Source organism: Lycorma delicatula, chromosome 3 (assembly GCF_047948215.1).
Source record: "Lycorma delicatula isolate Av1 chromosome 3, ASM4794821v1, whole genome shotgun sequence".
NCBI classification, from domain to species: domain Eukaryota; kingdom Metazoa; phylum Arthropoda; class Insecta; order Hemiptera; family Fulgoridae; genus Lycorma; species Lycorma delicatula.
The window spans coordinates 85,421,697-85,441,015 of record NC_134457.1 but is presented as its reverse complement, the minus strand read 5'-3'; the positions used below and the strand labels follow the sequence as shown (position 1 = coordinate 85,441,015).

The following is a 19,319-nucleotide window of genomic DNA, read 5'->3' as shown; positions in this document are numbered from 1 at the left end:
TGGTAATTAACTAATAACAAATATTAATATTTTAAACTTAATCTTTCCTTTCAAAGAAACATAAGAATCCAGTAATAAAATTAAGATAAGTGAAAACACAACACCAATTTTGTATAAGATGAAAAAAAAGGATGAATAAAGCAATTAAATAAGTTGATACATTTTAAATAAATATTAAAAAATAAAACTGAAAGTATAAATTGCATAACAAAATTGATAAAACAGAGATCAGAGTGTCATAAAAAAATTTACGTATTATAAAAAATATTTAATAGGAATGAATCCTAAATTCTCATAATTAAAAAAAAATAATATATTTATATAAATCATAATCTCTCATAAAAATCATTAAAAGTCTCTTCACTCATTTTAAATGCATCCATCCTCTCTATCTTTCTTAAAGAGAGAAAACAAAATACCTACTGCCCGACTGAATATACTCAAGTTTGTACGTAAAAACTATGGAAAAATTTAAACTAATAAAAAAGCACCAATTCCTGATAAGAATAAATATTTCATGTAATACATTCTTGCAAAAAGAAATTAAAAAACAAAAAAGAAATTGGCTAAAATGCTTAATTGATCGGATCACGATTTTAAAAATAATCATCAAACACTACAAATAATTTTAAGGAGAGATGCATCATGTCTTCCAGTTATTAAGTGAATGAGGATGGGAACGTGACGAAGTCGGTGTAGGTGTGGGTATCATATCAAGTAGGTACTGCCGTTGTAAATCAGCAGCTTGTCGTTGTAATTCTACCAGATTTGCAGCAGCTGCTGCAACCGGACCCTTACCGCCAGCTGCTTGAGCCATCGCTAACTGATAAGGGTACAGTAGTGGAGAGAATGGTAGCATATGAGCAGGCAAAGGTGACGGTTGGTGGGGAGAAAGTCCTCTAAGTATTTGCTGATGCAGAGCAGCAGCAGCATGATGTGGGTTAAATTTACTAGTTTCAGCTGCAAGCTTAGCCAATGGATGCTCTCGAGGAGATGGTGGGGTCGGAGCAGGTGGTGGAGTAGGAGCATGTCTAGCTGGTGGTGGTATGGCAGGAGTAGGTGGCTTTGGTGGTGGAGGAGGAGGAATCAAAGGTGGTTCTGGCGGTGGCGGTTGCGGTGAGCCTTGAGCTAAACGTTGTTCTATCTCCTGTTCTTGCTGTAAAGCTTTAACAAATGCTGTCTTCAACCGATTAGTATGTTCTGCTTTTAATGCTTTCTTCACATTTGTAGTAACACACTGTTCACAAATAACTTTTGGTTCTTTTCCTGTAATAATAACACCTCAGTTAAGAAAGAAAGATTTGAAGTAAAATAAACATATAAATTTCAAACTAGACTTCATATGGTATTTTTTTTACATCAAAAAAAAAGAAAAAAGAAAAGAAACAGTTTTATACATAGTTTAAATCTTGAAAACAAAAGTGGTGATTTCATCAACTTGACCTATAAATACATTAATACATTCATTGCTTAACACTTTAGGACAACTGAACTCAGCTCGACAGCCTGCATTCAATGTTATGATCAGAGTTCAAATATTACATCTTAATTATACAGAAAGAGGTTCACTAACAAGGAATAATAATTTGAATTTCTCATTTAAAACTACATAATCAGATTAAAGCATTACTTAAATATGTAATTATAAACTACTGTTTTTAGTCTTGTTTGTTAGATGTGGGCTGGTTTGTACAGCAACAATTATACAACTTTTTTGTTTCAGAAAAATATTAAGCCATGAACCTTATCTTGATTTATAAATGCTTTCCAAAATGAATAAAGTTATTATTATAACATAGATCTATATAACACTTCAAACTTTACTTTAATTATTTATTTATTATAAGATAAATGGATCTGGATAAAACAGATACATATAAAGCCAGTCAACATTTTCAGAAAATCCAGCTGATTTTCCTGGTAGGATTTTTGTGGACATTAGCTAAGTAGGAAAATTTTTCTTGTATAATATAACTGTAGGTTGCACATAGCATACAGTGAAGTGTAGAGCTCATACAGAATGGAGTTAAGGACTGTACATCCCACTTTTAATAAATTATAGCAACATTAAAACATTTTATTTTGAGGTATCAAATTGTAAATTGAGGTTCATGACTACTGAAGATAATTAATGTTTACTGTTGCAGACATTGTTACAATCACAGGAAACCAAACAAGAGACAGCTAACAAATTGTGCTGACAGATTAAAAAATGAAGCTACAGCTTATATGTAATGCAATTTACCATTTACACTTACTTTTTATATAGCAGTTTAGCCCTAACTGTTGACATACCTTATATTATGACTACACTTCACAAATAGGAGGTCTGTTCAAAAAGCATCACATTTTTTTCTTGAAAAGTATTTGAATGAAAATAGTAAAACTTGGTAGAGTGAATCAGTTCTTGTCTAGCAATCACTGTGTATGTTAGTGTAACAGATGCTTGTTGCATTTTTAATTTCTGCATAATTATGGAACAAACTGAACAAAGTTCAGGATCGAGTTCAGACAAAAACTTAGTGTTACCGAGTTTGGTTTTATTACAGTAAAACTATTCCAAAGAATAAACAAGTTTTTGAGAATGAAGCTGTGAGGGTTAAACTAACAGACTGACCATACAAGAAATTGTAAATAACATTGGGATAAGCGATGGTTCTGTGTAGAAAATTTTAATATCTACAGAATGGTCACAAAATTGTTTAGAACAGTTTTTATTTGAACAGAAAGAGAATCATTTTGACGCTGCACAGGACGTGTTAGAGTGTGACAACAATGAATCTAACTTCCTTACAACATGAATATTTATACTGGATCTAGTGTATAGCAATAGCCAACAAAACTACAGTTCAGTATTATAATGGATGTCAAAAGCTTCTCAAGAATGAAGAAAGCAAAATAATCCACATGTAATGAGCAAAGTGTAAATGACTGTTTTTTGACTACTGCACAGTTCTGAATCACAAATACGCACCACAAGACCAAACTCTCAGCAAACAGTATTCTCTGGAGGTTCTGCACTGTCTCCATGGTGCATTTCATCACAAGAAACTACACCTGAAGAAATAATGCAAATGGCAGTTATATCATGATAACACACTTGCTGCCCATTTATAACATCTAATCCAGAATTTTTTGGTCAAGAAATCTGACAGACAGGCTGTCAACACGATACCATAACTGGCAACCATTTCAAAGGAAGATTACAAAAAATGTTTTCCCCAAAATAGAAGTGGAGTCACAAGGGGGCCAACTTCAAAACAGATCAACGACTAGAAGCCACTAGATAAGCTATTTTCTTCTCATGCCCTTTGGTTGAATATGTTCTGAATAAATCCTGTCTATCAAACTGTTTAATGTTTAATCATCTTTACATTCATTACAGACTAAATTCAATTTATATTCAACATTTAAATAATAAAAAGAAACTAATGAGAATAAAAAACTAAGCATTATTTCCATTCAACTAAGATTCGATTCCCTACCACTTTATTGTAATTTCTTTGTGGATTTCTTTATCAACAACATCTTTATCATTATCATTGCTTATTTCTTCTCAATAATATATTTTTAATTACCATAGGTCCTTGAACTTATTCAATCTTTGATCATCACTTCCTTTTTTATTTCTCAATAAAAAATATTTATTTTATTTCTGCACTCATACATTGTTAGTTATGGTATGAAAAAATACGTGAAAAATCAATATTAATCACTTAATAATAATTCATACAATACAAACTAACGGTAACTTTTATTAACTCAATATAACTCTTAAAATTATTATAGTTAAAAATAAATCTAGTAATTACCTTTTGAAGAGTTCTTTTCCCATTTCCAAACAGGAGTAAAATTAGTAGAACACTGAGAACACTTAAACGGTTCTGGAGGAGGTGGTGATTTATGCTCTTTAGTGATATAATCAACAATATGCTCTAGACCCAACAAATAAATGAACTCTGTATTTGAAGGATTCGGAATAAAGTGCATCTCAGGTGGTGGAGGTTTAGGAGGTGGAATCTGTAAATACAAACATTCTTAATCTATCTTTCATTCAGTAAACTGATTAACCTCTATAAAGGTGAAAAAAATACTACTCCTACTTTTCATTAAAATAAAACATTGCAATTGATTCATAAGCTTAAAGAGGAAAATCTTCAAACTATTTTCTAATTCAAAGCATTCTGTTTCCTTTTTAATTTTTACATGGTTTTCCTTTGCACAGGTGTGCAAATTAAAGAATTTAGTTCATAAAACAACCTTAATAATATTCTGAGTTATCAGATGGATGATTCTTAGCTTAAGTAGAAATTCATAAAGGAGACAAAAAAATCATCTGGAGGTCCTGGGTTTCAATCCAGGTCAAGCAATGAATTTTTCATACGCTATAAATTTCCAATCTCATAGGGCAAAAATCACCAAAGCAGTCGATGCCTTTTATCCAAAAAGAAAAAAAAATCACAAACCAGGTACAAAATCTGGGACACAGTATGTCAGACAAGTGTATACTTAACCTAGTAGTTTATTTTTAATATTTAACATTTGAACACCAACAAATTTATCTAACAATTTCATATATAAGAACATTTTTATTCCACTTAAAAATTTGTTTAGCATACTTTTACCACAAAATTTAACTACAATATGAAATTTTGCTACTCATGTATTTCAGACAATAATAACCTAATACAGCAGTAAAAAAAAGTTGATAAGAATGACATTTGATTAATAAAAGGGATAATCTTTTCAAAAGAAAGCCATTTTGAAGTCCAGGCTAATACAGAAAATTTATTGAAATGAGATTATCTGCTCATATCTAAAAAATTCCAAACATCCATTACAAAACTGACAACTCTTCCACTTCAACAATTTTTGTCAGATACACAAAGTTATCCATAACATTTGTATGTTATATACTTCCTGCAACCACAAACTTTTCTATGAAGCACAAAATATGAAGCACAAATAATCCATGACGGCAGTTGTATATTACATCTACTAGAAACTTATAAAACTATATTTGATTTCATTTTTATTAACCAATCAGTACATAGCATTTTATCTTAAAGATTCAAGTTACTAAGCAAAATAAGGTTTTAATTGCTAAATGGTTTCATATGTCAAATGCACATAAATAAGAACCATAATATATGACATGTTTTAAATATTTCTTTTAAATAAAATCTACTGATATTTCTTAATCCATATTTTAATTGTTATTAATGTCTAAAATCATAAAGATATTTTAAAGACAATCTGTTATAAAAATTTTCCAATAAAATTACAAAGAAGTAATTACAAAAGTTGCTTTAATTCTGAAATCCTACGTACCTGCAGCAAAGTCTTCTCAAGTTGTTTACGTAAAGCTAACTTAGCAGCAGCTTGTCGCTGAGCTGGTGTCTGTGTTTCTTCCATAGATCGCACCCTATCTCTGTCTCGTTCCTAAAATAAATTTTTATTAAAAATATGGGATACAATTAAAACACTCACATCTAACTGTGATTAGTCTACAATATAACATAAAAATTAACATGTTTTTAACAATATATTTTTAAAATAAGGAAATTAATGTTAAATAACCTAAAGGCATGCAAAACAAAATTACACACAGCTTTAAGAAAAAAAATCTCTCGAGTTTAAGTTTTTAGAAGTTTTAAGAATTTAAATCACAGCAACAGTGGAATTTGATAGTTATTTTCCAGTTAAATAAATTCATTTAAAAAAATTTTCAATTTATAAAACTGTGCTAAATAAATAATTTCCTTATGTATTACATAGAAAATATTATTATAGTAACAATTACAAAAAAAAAGTGGCAACAATGTTGTTGAACTTTCCCAACATTTTCACAGAGCTAAGACTAATTTTGGATTAAAAATTTAAGGAGGTACTGAAGTACCCCTTTTTATCTTCTTATCTAACAAAAGACACTGAAAAATAATCTGGACTGATTAGAACAGTAAAATTGACAAAAATACAAACAAATTCAGAGATTTTTTATAAAGGTACTCTTGCTAAAATATCATAAAATGCAGTTAAAAACTTTTCAAATTAAAATTTTTTTCGTTACCTGATCAAACATTTTTTGAAAATCAAAAAACTTTTACATACCAAACCGTACAACAAAGTTTTAATAACTACTCCCATGGTGATAAATAGATAATCAAGTAAAAAACAGCAAAAGTTTCTAGATAAATGGTTAAAACAATAGAAAGTTTTAAAAGTTTGTTTTTTTATGAGCAGGAATCCTTTTTTTAAATTTTCAATTATTTTGTTGTAAGCTAAAAATACATATGTGAATAAAATAACTCTATGTCTAATACTTTGTGAGATGTTAATACCCATCAATGTCTCCCCAATCCCTCATTTGACTTTTCTTCTTTTTTAAAAAAAAAAATCATTAATTCCAACTTCCTAATGAACAAAGCTCACATGAAAATTCTTGGTGGCATGTTAAAATCAGTTTTGAGATACAAAACCAAACTGATGAAAAACTACACAAAAACATATATACAAAAACTTTTTATAATAATCTTTAGTATTTATGACCTCAAAATATTAATAAATAAAATCTTCATAGCTATTCTTTGACTGAAAGCAAAATTTTTCCTGTTATATACAGAGTGTTTCTAAAATGATGGGCTGGCTATACTTTTTCGGATTCTATTTGAAGAACTAAACAAAAAATATCCTTAGGAAAAATGGTAATTTCTCCTTTGTTCTCCTCCTGTCCATCATTTTGTTATTTTTATATAAAAATTTATATCTCAAGTTCGAATAGAGAAATCACATTAATATTTGGTAAGCGTCTTTGAAATAAAGTTTTAAAATGAGAAAAAATCAGGACTTAAATACCTTTGCAAATTACAAAATGGCAGCCATGTTTATTTTTCAATCCATTATATCTCCATAAATATAAATTTTATCAAAACATATTTGCTAAAATATTAAGCCTTTATTTTGAACAAACTGACATTTTATTTTTTAATATCAGTTAACAAATAGCCAAGTTATGACAGAAATTGATATTGTAATTTTGTGTCTGTTTTCATCTCTTCTACTCTATGTTCAACTCAAGTACCACAAGGATTCTTGTCAAACCAGATATACTGGTTATGAGAGTTTTGAACACTATTCCAGTTGAAAGTAGCTTCATTTTTACGTTGTTAACATAATCAGTAGTAATAGTTGGTGTGTCAAATTATTCAAAGTGAAAAATTAATATCAAATGTTTTATTATTATGTAATATTAAATTTTATTGTGAAAAAAATTATTACTTAATTTGATACTAATTTACAATACCAGAATTGACAATAAATAAAAACAATTAATATTTCTTGAATTGAACGTAAAGTAGAGAACATGATAACAGACACAAAATTACATCAATTTTCTGCCATAACTCGGTTATTTGTTAACAGATTTTAAAAGATAAATGTCATTTTGTTCAAAATAAAAGGCTTAATATTTTATATTTTAGCAAATATGTTTTGATAAAACTTATATTTATGGAGATATAAAGAATTGAAAAATAAACATGGTCACCATTTTATAATTTGCAAAGGTATTTTAAGTCCTGATTTTTTGCTAATTTTAAAACTTTATTACAGGACGCTTACCAAATATTAATGTGATTCCTCTATTCTAACTTGAGATACAAATGTTTATACAAAAATAACAAAATGGAGGACAGAAGGAGAACAAAATAGAAATTGCCATTTTTCCTAAGAAATTTTTTTTTTTTTTTAGTTTTACAAGTAGAATCCAAAAAAATATAGTCAGCCCACCATTTTTTAAACACTTTGTATATTAAAAGCAAGAAAAAATTATTTCAATCAACAATACAGAAAAATCTAATAAACTAAAATATTCAATAAAACATCATAAAAAAATGGGTAAAGCAAGTGGGTACTTATAGGAATTAGTTGTGCAATATAGCCTTAACATTTCCAGGTATTGTAAAAACATTAAACACTACATATTATTTTGGTACACAGTTCTGTCTTAGACATGCATGGGGATTGCTCATGGAGGATGAAAATTATAACTTATCAGTAGCTTATATAAAAATTTATCTTTGAAATTACTTTTGAAAAAAATATTGGAAGAATTTTTAAGATTAAAATAAGTCTGGCATGGTTTTAAAAAAAGTATAATATAATAATAAAGAAATATGAGGAAAAATATATAAAACAGAAAATAACTATATATATATATATATATATGAGGGGGGTTTGATAAATCTGTACAAAATCAAGAAATGGTGCTGGGAGCACCATTTCTTGATATCATTTATAGTGTTGAGATCATTCTTAGTGTCCCACATTACCACTAAGAGTATAAACTAAGCTCCAGTCAGATGCATTTATAATTCTGTTCTTGGTAGTCGTATGAGTTGATAAAGTATTGAAATTTGTGAAAAAGAGATGAGAGAGAATTCATGACCAAACAGTACTTTTCAAAAAATATTATGCTGAATCAACTTCAGTGATTAAAACAGTTACAAGTGGCTTTGTTATTTTCATAGAGGTCGTAAGAGCACACTAACACTAATCATTTTGAATAACCTATTGAGTTTACAACTGCGGAGAATATTAAAATAAAAGTAACTTAATAAGATATAATGTTGGAAGGTAGAAGATTGAAAGCGCATGAATTCCCTACAACAAGAGATATTTCAAATGAACAGGTGCATCATATTTTATGAGTATTTACATATGTGAAAACTATTCACAATACAGTGCTTTGTTTGCTCACAATATATTTTATGCACAATTCGGGTTTGTTTCAATAAATAAAAATTAATTTTTTGCGTCATTTCTTAACATCTGATGAAACTTGGATACACCATTATTGATCTGAAATGAAAGCAATATCAAAACAGCAGATGTGCATCAGGGAACTTGTTCCAAAGAAGGCAAAAACCAATCCATCAGCAAGAAAGGTAATTGCAACTGTCTTTTGCGATGCCTGTGGTGTAATCTTCATTGAATTTCTATTCAATGGTAAAATGATAATCAAACAATTTCATGCATTTTTGCTGCTCATCTAAATAAGAAAAAAGTTAAAGTAAAGAAAAAACTACCACATCTGAAAAAAACGCACACTCTTTCTCACCATGACAATGCTCACTTCTGCAACGGTGATAACAAAATTTTTACAAAATTCTTTCACATCCCACTTACCAGATTTATCATCTTTAGACTATTATCGGTTTTTCAAAATATGAAGTGGCTTTCTATCTCAAAAGAATTTAGAGAAAATGATGAAGTTGTTGCTGAAATATCTGCCTATTTTGAAAACTCTGATAAATCATTATGTAAGAATTGGATCGAAAAATTTTTGAGCATCACTGGAGTAAATGTGTAGACTTGTAAAGAAATTATACTAAGAAACAAAAAAAAAATTTCCTGAAAAATTGTGTTTTTATTGTACAGACTTATCTAACACCCTGGGTATGCTGAATTACAAGGTACAAATAAATAAGTTTGCTACTTAATTAGAATAATAATACTTATTAGAATAATAAATAAAATAATTTATCTATAAAATAACATAATACACCACCTGATCTGGTATCTGTTGCATTTGCATACTAACACCGCCAGTGAGTTTATTATCCATATTTCCAGGCAGCTTGTAAAAATGGATAATTTATTTAAATGAAGAATATTACAAATGCAATAAATTGAATAAACACTTTAAATATTCATCTATAACTGGAATATAGCATCAGTATCAAATATTTACTGCTACCAGTTTACAATACTTCTCTTTGATGATGAGATCTTAATTTTATATAGGAAGATTTTAAGTAAGGGATCATCAAGAATCAGATTTTTTAAAAGGGCAAAATCTAAATAATTGCATTAACTAATATTTCAACATTATGCTGTATTTAATAGTCCATCACTGCTATTATTATTCAGCACTAGTTATAATTCAGACAAGTTACACAAATAACTTTAAAGTTATAATCAAATGATAATTCCAAATATTTTTTTAACAAATTTTACTTTTACACCCTTGTATCAAATGTTGCATAACCACAAAATAATTTGTACTAAATAATCTATACTTAATGAAATCAAATACAATGATTTTTGTAGTTAATAGCAGCCAACAGTAAAATTATGCAAATAAAAATTTTAATAAAGACAAAAAAAATTTAACTACATAGTTTTTAACTTTAAAAGGTCAGGCTCCATTCTTATTTCAAACTGTAAATAAGTAACACCTAAGAGCAGGACAATAGTAAGTATGTCTAATTTTCTCCTTTCTATCTATGAACTTAGATGAATACAAGTAACTGAATATTTACCAAGATATACCAGATTTAATACCATTGTTTTGTATTATAACCTGTGACTATATTAAGTAGAAAACTGCTAACTATTCTAAACTGAATTTGAATGTTTATTTAGCAGAGTACTAAAGTATTATGGGTACAAAAAGTGATACCATCTCAGGATAAGAGTGATCAGCCTAAAATTGGACTATTAAACTGTCAGTAAAATTACATAAAAATAAAGATTCTAAAATTTAATCCCTTAATGGCACAAAATATTTAAAATTTAGTAAAGATAAATAAAAAGCTATAAGACCACCACCATAGACAATCTAACCCATCAAACCGTTGTGAAGGGGAGTTTGAATGCAGATTTGATACGTAAAACTATTAAGGAAAGTTTTTTCCTTAGTCTTTCCACCATAATATCAACATTTAACTTACAAGAGGTGTCTCTGTTAAGTCAAGCAACCCAGCAGAATGTTGCACACTCAAACAGTGGGAAGCTGGATCGATGCGTCGATTTTTGTTTGCAGCTATTTGAGGAGGCAACTCCTCATAGCTATTGTGCAACTCCAGCCCGTGCGATAGAGAAGGCTTGTAGTGACCCTTCCTCGGCTTGAAGGTGTCTAATAGGGCTCTAGCAATAGGAAAATCTCCCGACCTGGGTATCTTGAATCAGAGAACAAAAAAAATCATCAGAAAAGAAGAGTGGATAAAAATTAAGTGATTTTTGGACCATCAAAACACGATTAGGGAAATGGATAAAAAAAGAACAGCAAGTAAGAAGGACTGAACAAAGTTTGCCAAGGATCCAATGTTACTGGCATAAAGGAAAGGAGATGTTCTGACCTCATAATTAAAAAACTGAAGAAAAAATTAATCGCAGATTTATTTAAAAAAATTAAAACTGCAAGGTAGAAAAAATGGTAAGTGATGCCCACACCAAATAGATAAAAGGTTAACTGGTTATAAGAACATTTATTTATTTTTTAATCAACATTTATAACACTAGATGAATAGATTATTCCTACATATTTAAAGTTAGTGAAAAAGATTAAGTGTAGCAGTCCAATAATAACAAATTAATAACTAATATTCTGTAGCTAACTTATTATTCATAATTTACCTATCAGATGTCTTTTCTCTTAAGCATTATATATAGGAATCTGCTTAACGGGATAATCAAGTATAATGATAATTTTTTTTTTCTGATCTAGAGAATAAATATTTCTAATTAACTGAAGTACCCATTCTTTGCACAGTAATCTCCTTTTTAATCAATTAGAGACTATTAATTAATATATTTGCTTGCTTTTCCTAAGAACCCTTTATGAATCCAAAATTTCAGCTTCCTAGCTACTGAGAAATGGGAGAATTAATGATGAGTGAATCAGTAAAAAGGCTTTCCTATTTAAGTAAATTATACCCCTTTGTAGTAAAGAATCTCTTCATAGTGACAGCTCACAGGGCTGACAATCAGCTTGCAAAGGAGTTGATTGATGTTGTTTTGCAAGGAGGTTCAAGAAGTCTCTACTTTAAAAATGGCATTAACCAACTTGGCCATTTTGAAGTAAACAACATTTAAAGATGTTCAAGTAGTTTAAGTAGCTTATTTGTATAACTGCAGCTACAGCAGTAGCAGCAGTTGAGTGGCAAGTGTTCATCTCACGCAAGAGAGGCCTCGGGTTCAAGTCTCTGTGTTTTTTAATTTTTATTTTTTTCTCACACACTAATACAATCATCTTTTTTTATTTTGAAGCAGTCTATTAGGGCCCACACTAATGTCATTTCTTTTCAGTTTCTTTTCCAAACTTCCTTCACTTTCTTAGAGTGCACAGATTTTTCTTCTATCCATTTCATTATACAGATGAGTTTTTTATGTATTAATAAAAATATTTAAAATGAAATTATTTAAATAGATTTATTTATTTTAGCTCCTATTCCCACATGTTCATAGAGATTTAGGTTAGTGATTGCTATATTCAAATAAAATAATAATCAGCACACATTAATTTATATTGCTTTTTTCCTAGATTCTTACAAATATTATTATTAAAACTACTACATAGTAAACAGTAATTTGAATTAGTGTATAAGTAAGGAAAAAGGAAAAATTAAAAAAAAGATACACAGAACTCGAATTCAAGATCTGTTGATTAGAAGACAAAAAGGCTTGCCAGTCAGCTATTGCTACAGTAATGATTATAGTTACATAAATACGCTACTTGAACCACTCAAACATATATAAATGAAATTTACTCCAAAATAGAACCAAGTTGGAAGCTGGCATTTTGGATTTAAAGTAGGGATCCCCTCCTACTACCTTGAAAAAAGGTGCCAATAAACTCTACTCTAAGTTATAGCTGCCCTTGTTAATGCCTAAATGAAATAAATTTCTCTATTCCCTATAGAGAATAGAATTATGAACTTTTTTTTTGAGTTAAGATTAATTCACTACAGAAGCTTTGAAGCCTGTACATGGGAATGTGAAAATGGAATTTTTTAATGAATGAAAAATGCCTTGCCTGACCAGGATTCAAATCCAGGACCTCTGGATGAAAGGCCTTGGCCTTTCACTCCGTCATGGAGTCTGGCTGTTACATTTATAGTTTTAACTACTGATTAATTTTTTAACAATTCTGATTATAAAAAGTCTGCTAGATTATTGTTCCAATTTTTTAAACGCTACTTTTGTGTCCACATTGTTTAGATGCATTTTAAATAAAATTACTTTTTTTTCTGTTTTATACAATTTACTAATAATAAGGCTGCTATAGAATAAACTAATAAATACTTCAACAATACACTCCTTATTTGTAAGCAGCTGAGTGGTTTACAGAAGGTGTTTAATAATCTGAATTACTTATACAAGAAACTTTATTTTTGATATTAGTTACATCATGGAAATACCTAAATTAGTAATAGAAAATAATAATTCTAACTCATAATATAACATTATAATATTAACAGTAAATAATATAACAATATTTACCTGCTGAGCTGGTGAGTGTGTGGGAGCTGGTGAATGACGGGCATCTTTTGTTCTATCCTGATTAGTAGGTGTTGAAGATCCAGCTGCATATCCCATTACTACATTTGGAGGAGTATTCATCATGTTTCTACCTCCCAAAACACTACTTCCACCTAAAACCAGATAAAATAAAGTAATGAACACAGGATAAAATTTTGAAATATAGCAAGGAATGATCATGAATAAAATTCAAATATTTTTACATTACATAATAGCTAGTTCCTTGTTATCTAGCAAACTAAAATTTGCACTTCTCATGTTCTACAAAGGTAAATTTTTCAGATAAGACTTAATCCAAAAGGATATAAAAATAGATCTTTGAAAATTTTCATAGGAGTGCCAAATATGGAAGGGGATTTAGAAATGTTCTAGTATTTTTTTTATCTAAAACATGATTGATCTTGAAATTCAATGCACCAGAGATTTATAACAGCCCCATGATTACAAATTTTTCCCTGTAAAATAATAGTAAATTTTTTTTTACGGATGAAATTTTCTATTAAGGCAAAATTCTCAATTGTTTCATCTAGACTATTTGATCAAATAATTAAGTATGAAATCTTAGTTTTTCATGAGTAAAAAAAGCACTTCAGAAAACTCAATTTTATAATATTAGCATCATGTGCATTTACATTCTTTCACTGATGTCATGTTCTTTTTCAAAGGTCTGAACCACCAAAAATGCAATGAGATTAAATTTTTCTTTAAAAAAGTTATAGTTTGATATACCTGAATCCACAACAGCAACATTAATAAATGAAATACAAACCTAAAAATGAAAAATAAAACTTGAAACAGTAACACTTTTAAGGGAAAAAACAAAAATAGAAAACAAACTGCCCCAGCACTTGCCTGAATGGCTCAAGGGCAAAAACAGGAGTAAAATCTTGATTAGAGCAGCATCACAAAATACACAATTAAATATTTAAAACATAAATGCATGAAATAACATTAGGACAAATATATCTTCATAAATAACATGAAGATACTGTTTGAATAACGTCCACCTTGGTTTGGATTATGTATTCTTGACATTTAATTATTCGCTGATTTAATAAAGTAAATAAACATTCCTTATTTAGTTTATATTTCATAATATTTTATTAATATCTTTAAATTTCTATTTTATACATATGACATTGTTGTATGTTAATTAGTTATATATTGATATTATAAAATATGTTGAGTCTCTAATGGCTGGTACTAAACAATAGAGAATTAGATGCATTGCTACAATCATGATGAAAGTAACAAGGTGTCGCACACCCAGCGTTGCGCAGTGGCTCACCTAAAAATCCTTTTCCCGCCATGATGTTTAAATTCGTTTATGCGGTTGGCGCACAAACAGAAGCAAGTCATCAATGTGATTAAAGGAAGAATTATAAAAAATAAACAAATTTTTGAAACATAAAAGAATAAAATTTATTGACGTATATGAAAATTGGCATCGAAATGTGGATTTTTACTCTAATATTTATAAATAGGAAGTGCCGTACTCACGTGTGCGTGTACACGCACTTCCAAATAAATATGGAGTGTAGGTTTTTTTGTTTATTTTATATAAAATTTAATTGACTGTATGTGGAGTCGAGAATTATGATCTGAATGATTAATTTCGTTTCTTTCTTAACAATATAATAATTTCTAATAATTTTTCTTAATAAAAAATTTACCTTGAATTAATTATTAATGTACTATTAGATACAGGGAAATTCAGAAAATAATTAACTTAATTATTTTAATTCAAAATGAAAATATAATGGAAACATTTTACATGAAATAGAAAATAAAATAGTTTCCATTAACATAAAAACCAAAACCGACCCTTTTGCAAATATAAAGAAAAATAAAAAATGTTAACAAAGAGGACAAAACCGACTAGAGTTTGAAAGAATTCAAAAGTATCCAAAATAATTAAACTACATGTCTTATTGACAATTTTTTTTTTGCATTTAAATATCAATATTTTTTCCTTGACATAAAATTATTCATGAGGTATTATAAGAACATTAAATAGAAGTTGAAGTAAGTTATTTAAAAAATTAGTCAATTAAATGAAATTCTATGACAACACTTCGTATATTTTCATATGTTGTAATACACATAACAGATAAAGTAAAAACTCTTAGAAAAAATTCTTAGGCAAACTTAAATAAATTAATACTTCGACTTCACATAATAAATGGAAAATAATATTAGTAAAAAAAATATTTTATGAGCATAAAAAAAAAATTATCGGTGATTCGATACCGAACCCCATGAATAGCAAAAGGAGTCGTTACCATAGAGCCACACACGCTACACAAAGACTTTGTGTCAGTTGCACTTCATAAGATGTGTCCCCTGTTTGTTTGTTTAGGTTTTCATTCATTATTTTGAATTTTATCTTAATTAACAATCAATTTTAATATTCTTAAGAATCAATATAAGACTTGTATAAAATATTTATTTTTATTAAGGATTATTAAAAAAAAAAATTTTTATAATTTTTAATAAATATTACAACTCTATCAGTACCAAATAATACCAATTCATATTGAAAGTGAATAATCATTCATAAATATTCGATTGTTAGTTCGTTTAATCATTATAATCTATTTAAAATTTTGTAAAATTTTTGTACAACTAAAAACTTTTGTCCCAAAATCCCTTACTTATATGTTCAAATAACCCGGTAGAAAATGAGATTTTGGGACGAGCATATATGCATGCGCGCCGAATACTGTGCGCAATGCTACACCTTGTTACTTTCATGATGGCTACAATATTCATATAAAATATCAGCTGTTAACACAGCCAACTGAATATAGCCGAATTCAATTAATTTATAATGAGTAAGAAGAACAAGACAGTTATAGTTTTATTTTATTTTTACAACGTAAAAGGAGTATTTTATTCATATTCATAAAAGGAAGAATATTAATATAACTGTCCGCCAAAATCAGATTCTTTTTTTTTAGTTTAAAATTGTAAATATAACTACCACAAACAATAATATAAATAAACATTGAATTGCAATTACAATAAATTACATATGTGAACATAAACAAAAGAATCATACAATTGTGAATAAATACATGATACAATCTATAATATGTAAGATTATAGATTGTATCATGTATTTAACAGAACAGCAAACAAGTTTAATTGTGTACATTAAATACATAAACAATAATATAATTAAATTGATAATATTTATAATTAGTTGAAACAGTATTTATATTTATTTGTGATATAATGCTATTAGTACTCGCGTAAATGTATAATGAAATAATTAAAAAACTCATAATAAATATAACCTGTAATTAGTATTATAAATATTAATAATTATGCATACTGCTTAAATAAGTAATACAATTGAATATTGTAATCTATAATAATTTTCAATTGCATTTACATTGATCTTAAAAGATAGATTAAATAATAAATAAATCTAGGCAATCTATTCCAAGATCAATAAGACACCAATGGTGTCTTATTGCACCTTAATATATAAATCAATACATAATCATAATTAAATCAACACAAATATGTAAATTATATTATAAGTAGTAATACAATATGCATGAGCATGTTAACAATCGCATTATTAGGACAAAATCAAATAAAATTACGGAAACAATACTAAACAAATAATTAAATCAATAAAAAATATTACTTATAAATATTATTTAAATTAATCATCAGAGATTGGTAAAAGGCATAATTTATACATAGATCTTCTTAATAGACCATTAACAGTACATAAGTCAACAACTCTTACACAGTTGTCAGAGCCTGGGTAAACCTGGGTAACAATTCAACATTTCCAATGCATAGACAAAGAATTTTTGTTGGTAATTCATACTAAATCTCCAACACAAAAGTTACAAGAAGGAAAACGGTTATGCAACAAATGGCGTTACTGCAAATAAATGACTGTGAAGTCAGATCAGAAACAAATTCTAAATGAATAGCTTTAGTAGAAAGATATATAAAAAGTGCTACATAAGATTTAGTTAAGGTTTTAGACCTCTGCCCACCAAGACGAATGATAACTGGACCGCCGTAGTCTACTGCGTAAGTAAAGAAAGGTTGGGAAATATTTACTCTAGAAGGAGGTAGCTGGCCAAGCTGTTCAACCTGGGTTTTTGCATTAAAATGAAAACATGTGATACATTTACGAATGATGTGTTAACTGAACACCAAAATGCAAAAGATGCAAGTGTTCAGCATTAATAATTAGTTTGGTAATTGCATTTGGATGTAAAATAATAGAATGTTTAACATAGTAATGCAATACAGAGTGTTGTAATCTGCCTCTTATATGAAGTAAGCCTACATTATCCAAAAATAGATCAAGTGATATAAGTTTGCTTTGATTAGAAGTAGTTTGCTTGTTTTTAATATTGTTTAACATATATATTTTGTTACCACAATATATATATGTTGTGATTGATAAATGAAAAAGTTAAGAGTATGAATTTGTTCCTTTGTAGTTATGGAACTAATGATTCTTTCTGAATGATTCAATTTATAATTTTGTAGAAATCTAAAATAAAAACTAAATGGACGAATTAAAGTGTGTAGTGAAGAAAATTGTTCTGTGTAATCGAATACAACAATAGATACAAATGATGTTAACATATTTTTTGATTTTTCTATTAAACATTCAGAATTCATATTACAGTTATTAAAATTAATATTATTATCTTTTGGCCAATGGGATGAAGGTTGTAACAACCAATAAAGACCATGCCAACAAAGTGACATATCAATTAATTTACTTGGTGTACAATTCTTGACCATACGCCTGCTAGATTATCATAGGATTTGATGTTATACCAATTAGCATTTGAAGTATTTTCCTGAATCTGAGATATTCTATTACTGACAAATACCTTCCAATTAGGTGATTGTACATGTATCCAATGTAGTGCTATACTAAAATCTGTGTATAAATGGATTTTTTCATCAAACTGTATGTTTAAGGTATTAATTACCTTTAATAATAATTGACAAACCATAAAGTTCAAGTCTTGGTAGTGTAATTTGTTTTAAGGGGGCCAATCTTGATTTAGGATAAAGTAAATTAGATGTAACTGTGTGAGTGGTGTATACAGTTTGTATGTAAATGGAACAGCCATTTATAAAAGCAATGGAAAATCCATGTATTTGAATTGAATTAATTCTACTATCAATGTTAGATTTGATGGAATTGACTCAATCAAATGCATCTGATTGTATAAATTGAGCCATTATGTTAGTAATGTGTAGGGTAACATTTCATCCCAATTAATTTTAGGTTACCACAACAATTGGATAAAATGTTTATGTGAGAATACAAGAGGATCAATGAGTTCTAAAGGATCAAACACACCTGCTATCATAAACAAAATATTTCTTTTAGTGTTTTTTAGAATTATTAGAATGAGTAATTTGGAAAAGTAGTGTGTCTGTAAGATTGTTCCACAAATCTCCTATAGTCCATAAATTTTGTTCTTGTTTTGATGAAATGGAAGAGTTGTGTTCAGAAGAAATGGTACAATTGTAAGAAAACCATTTATGTAGTTGAAAACCATATTGTTGAAATAACTTAGAAACAAATTTTCTGTTTTGTCTACGTGTATTATTAGACAACCATTTTTTTTGTTTTTTAATTATGTAATAATTTCCACTTACCAACAATTTTTTTTTATTATGCCCGAGCGCTTCTGGATATTAATCCATCATCAAAAACATTTATGTGTTATGGATTATAATTATTTCCTTCACAAATTAATATATTAAATGAATTTTGAATTTTAAAAACACAAATTATAAATGCAACAACTGATCGTCAAAAGGTAAAAATAATGTCAATGTTGTCTGTGCTATCAGTATAAAGCTCTCAATTGTTATGTTTATTAGTATGAATAGGTATAACCAACTTAAGAATCAAAATTACTGTTTAATATTTGTTTAAATAATACATCATTATCAAATTTTGTTTTTTCATTAATCAAATTTTTATTAAT

General features: G+C 28.3%; 1 protein-coding gene across 4 annotated transcripts in view; it reads right to left on the bottom strand.

Moving 5' to 3' along the window:
• Nucleotides 1-243: 243 nt before the first annotated feature.
• The window catches only part of simj (transcriptional repressor p66-beta simjang), a 93,776-nt gene continuing 74,700 nt past the window's right edge, over nt 244-19,319 (bottom strand). For 2 of the 4 annotated variants that reach the window (XM_075360115.1, XM_075360116.1), the window contains exons 6-10: nt 13,285-13,436; nt 10,734-10,961; nt 5,332-5,442; nt 3,813-4,020; nt 244-1,266 (exon numbers count right to left, since the gene is read on the bottom strand). In XM_075360115.1, coding sequence (XP_075216230.1) covers nt 644-1,266; nt 3,813-4,020; nt 5,332-5,442; nt 10,734-10,961; nt 13,285-13,436 — 1,322 coding nt within the window. In that variant the 3' untranslated portion in view covers nt 244-643. The remainder of the gene's footprint in view (nt 1,267-3,812; nt 4,021-5,331; nt 5,443-10,733; nt 10,962-13,284; nt 13,437-19,319) is intronic. The other 2 variants (XM_075360118.1, XM_075360119.1) reach the window with 1 other exon arrangement.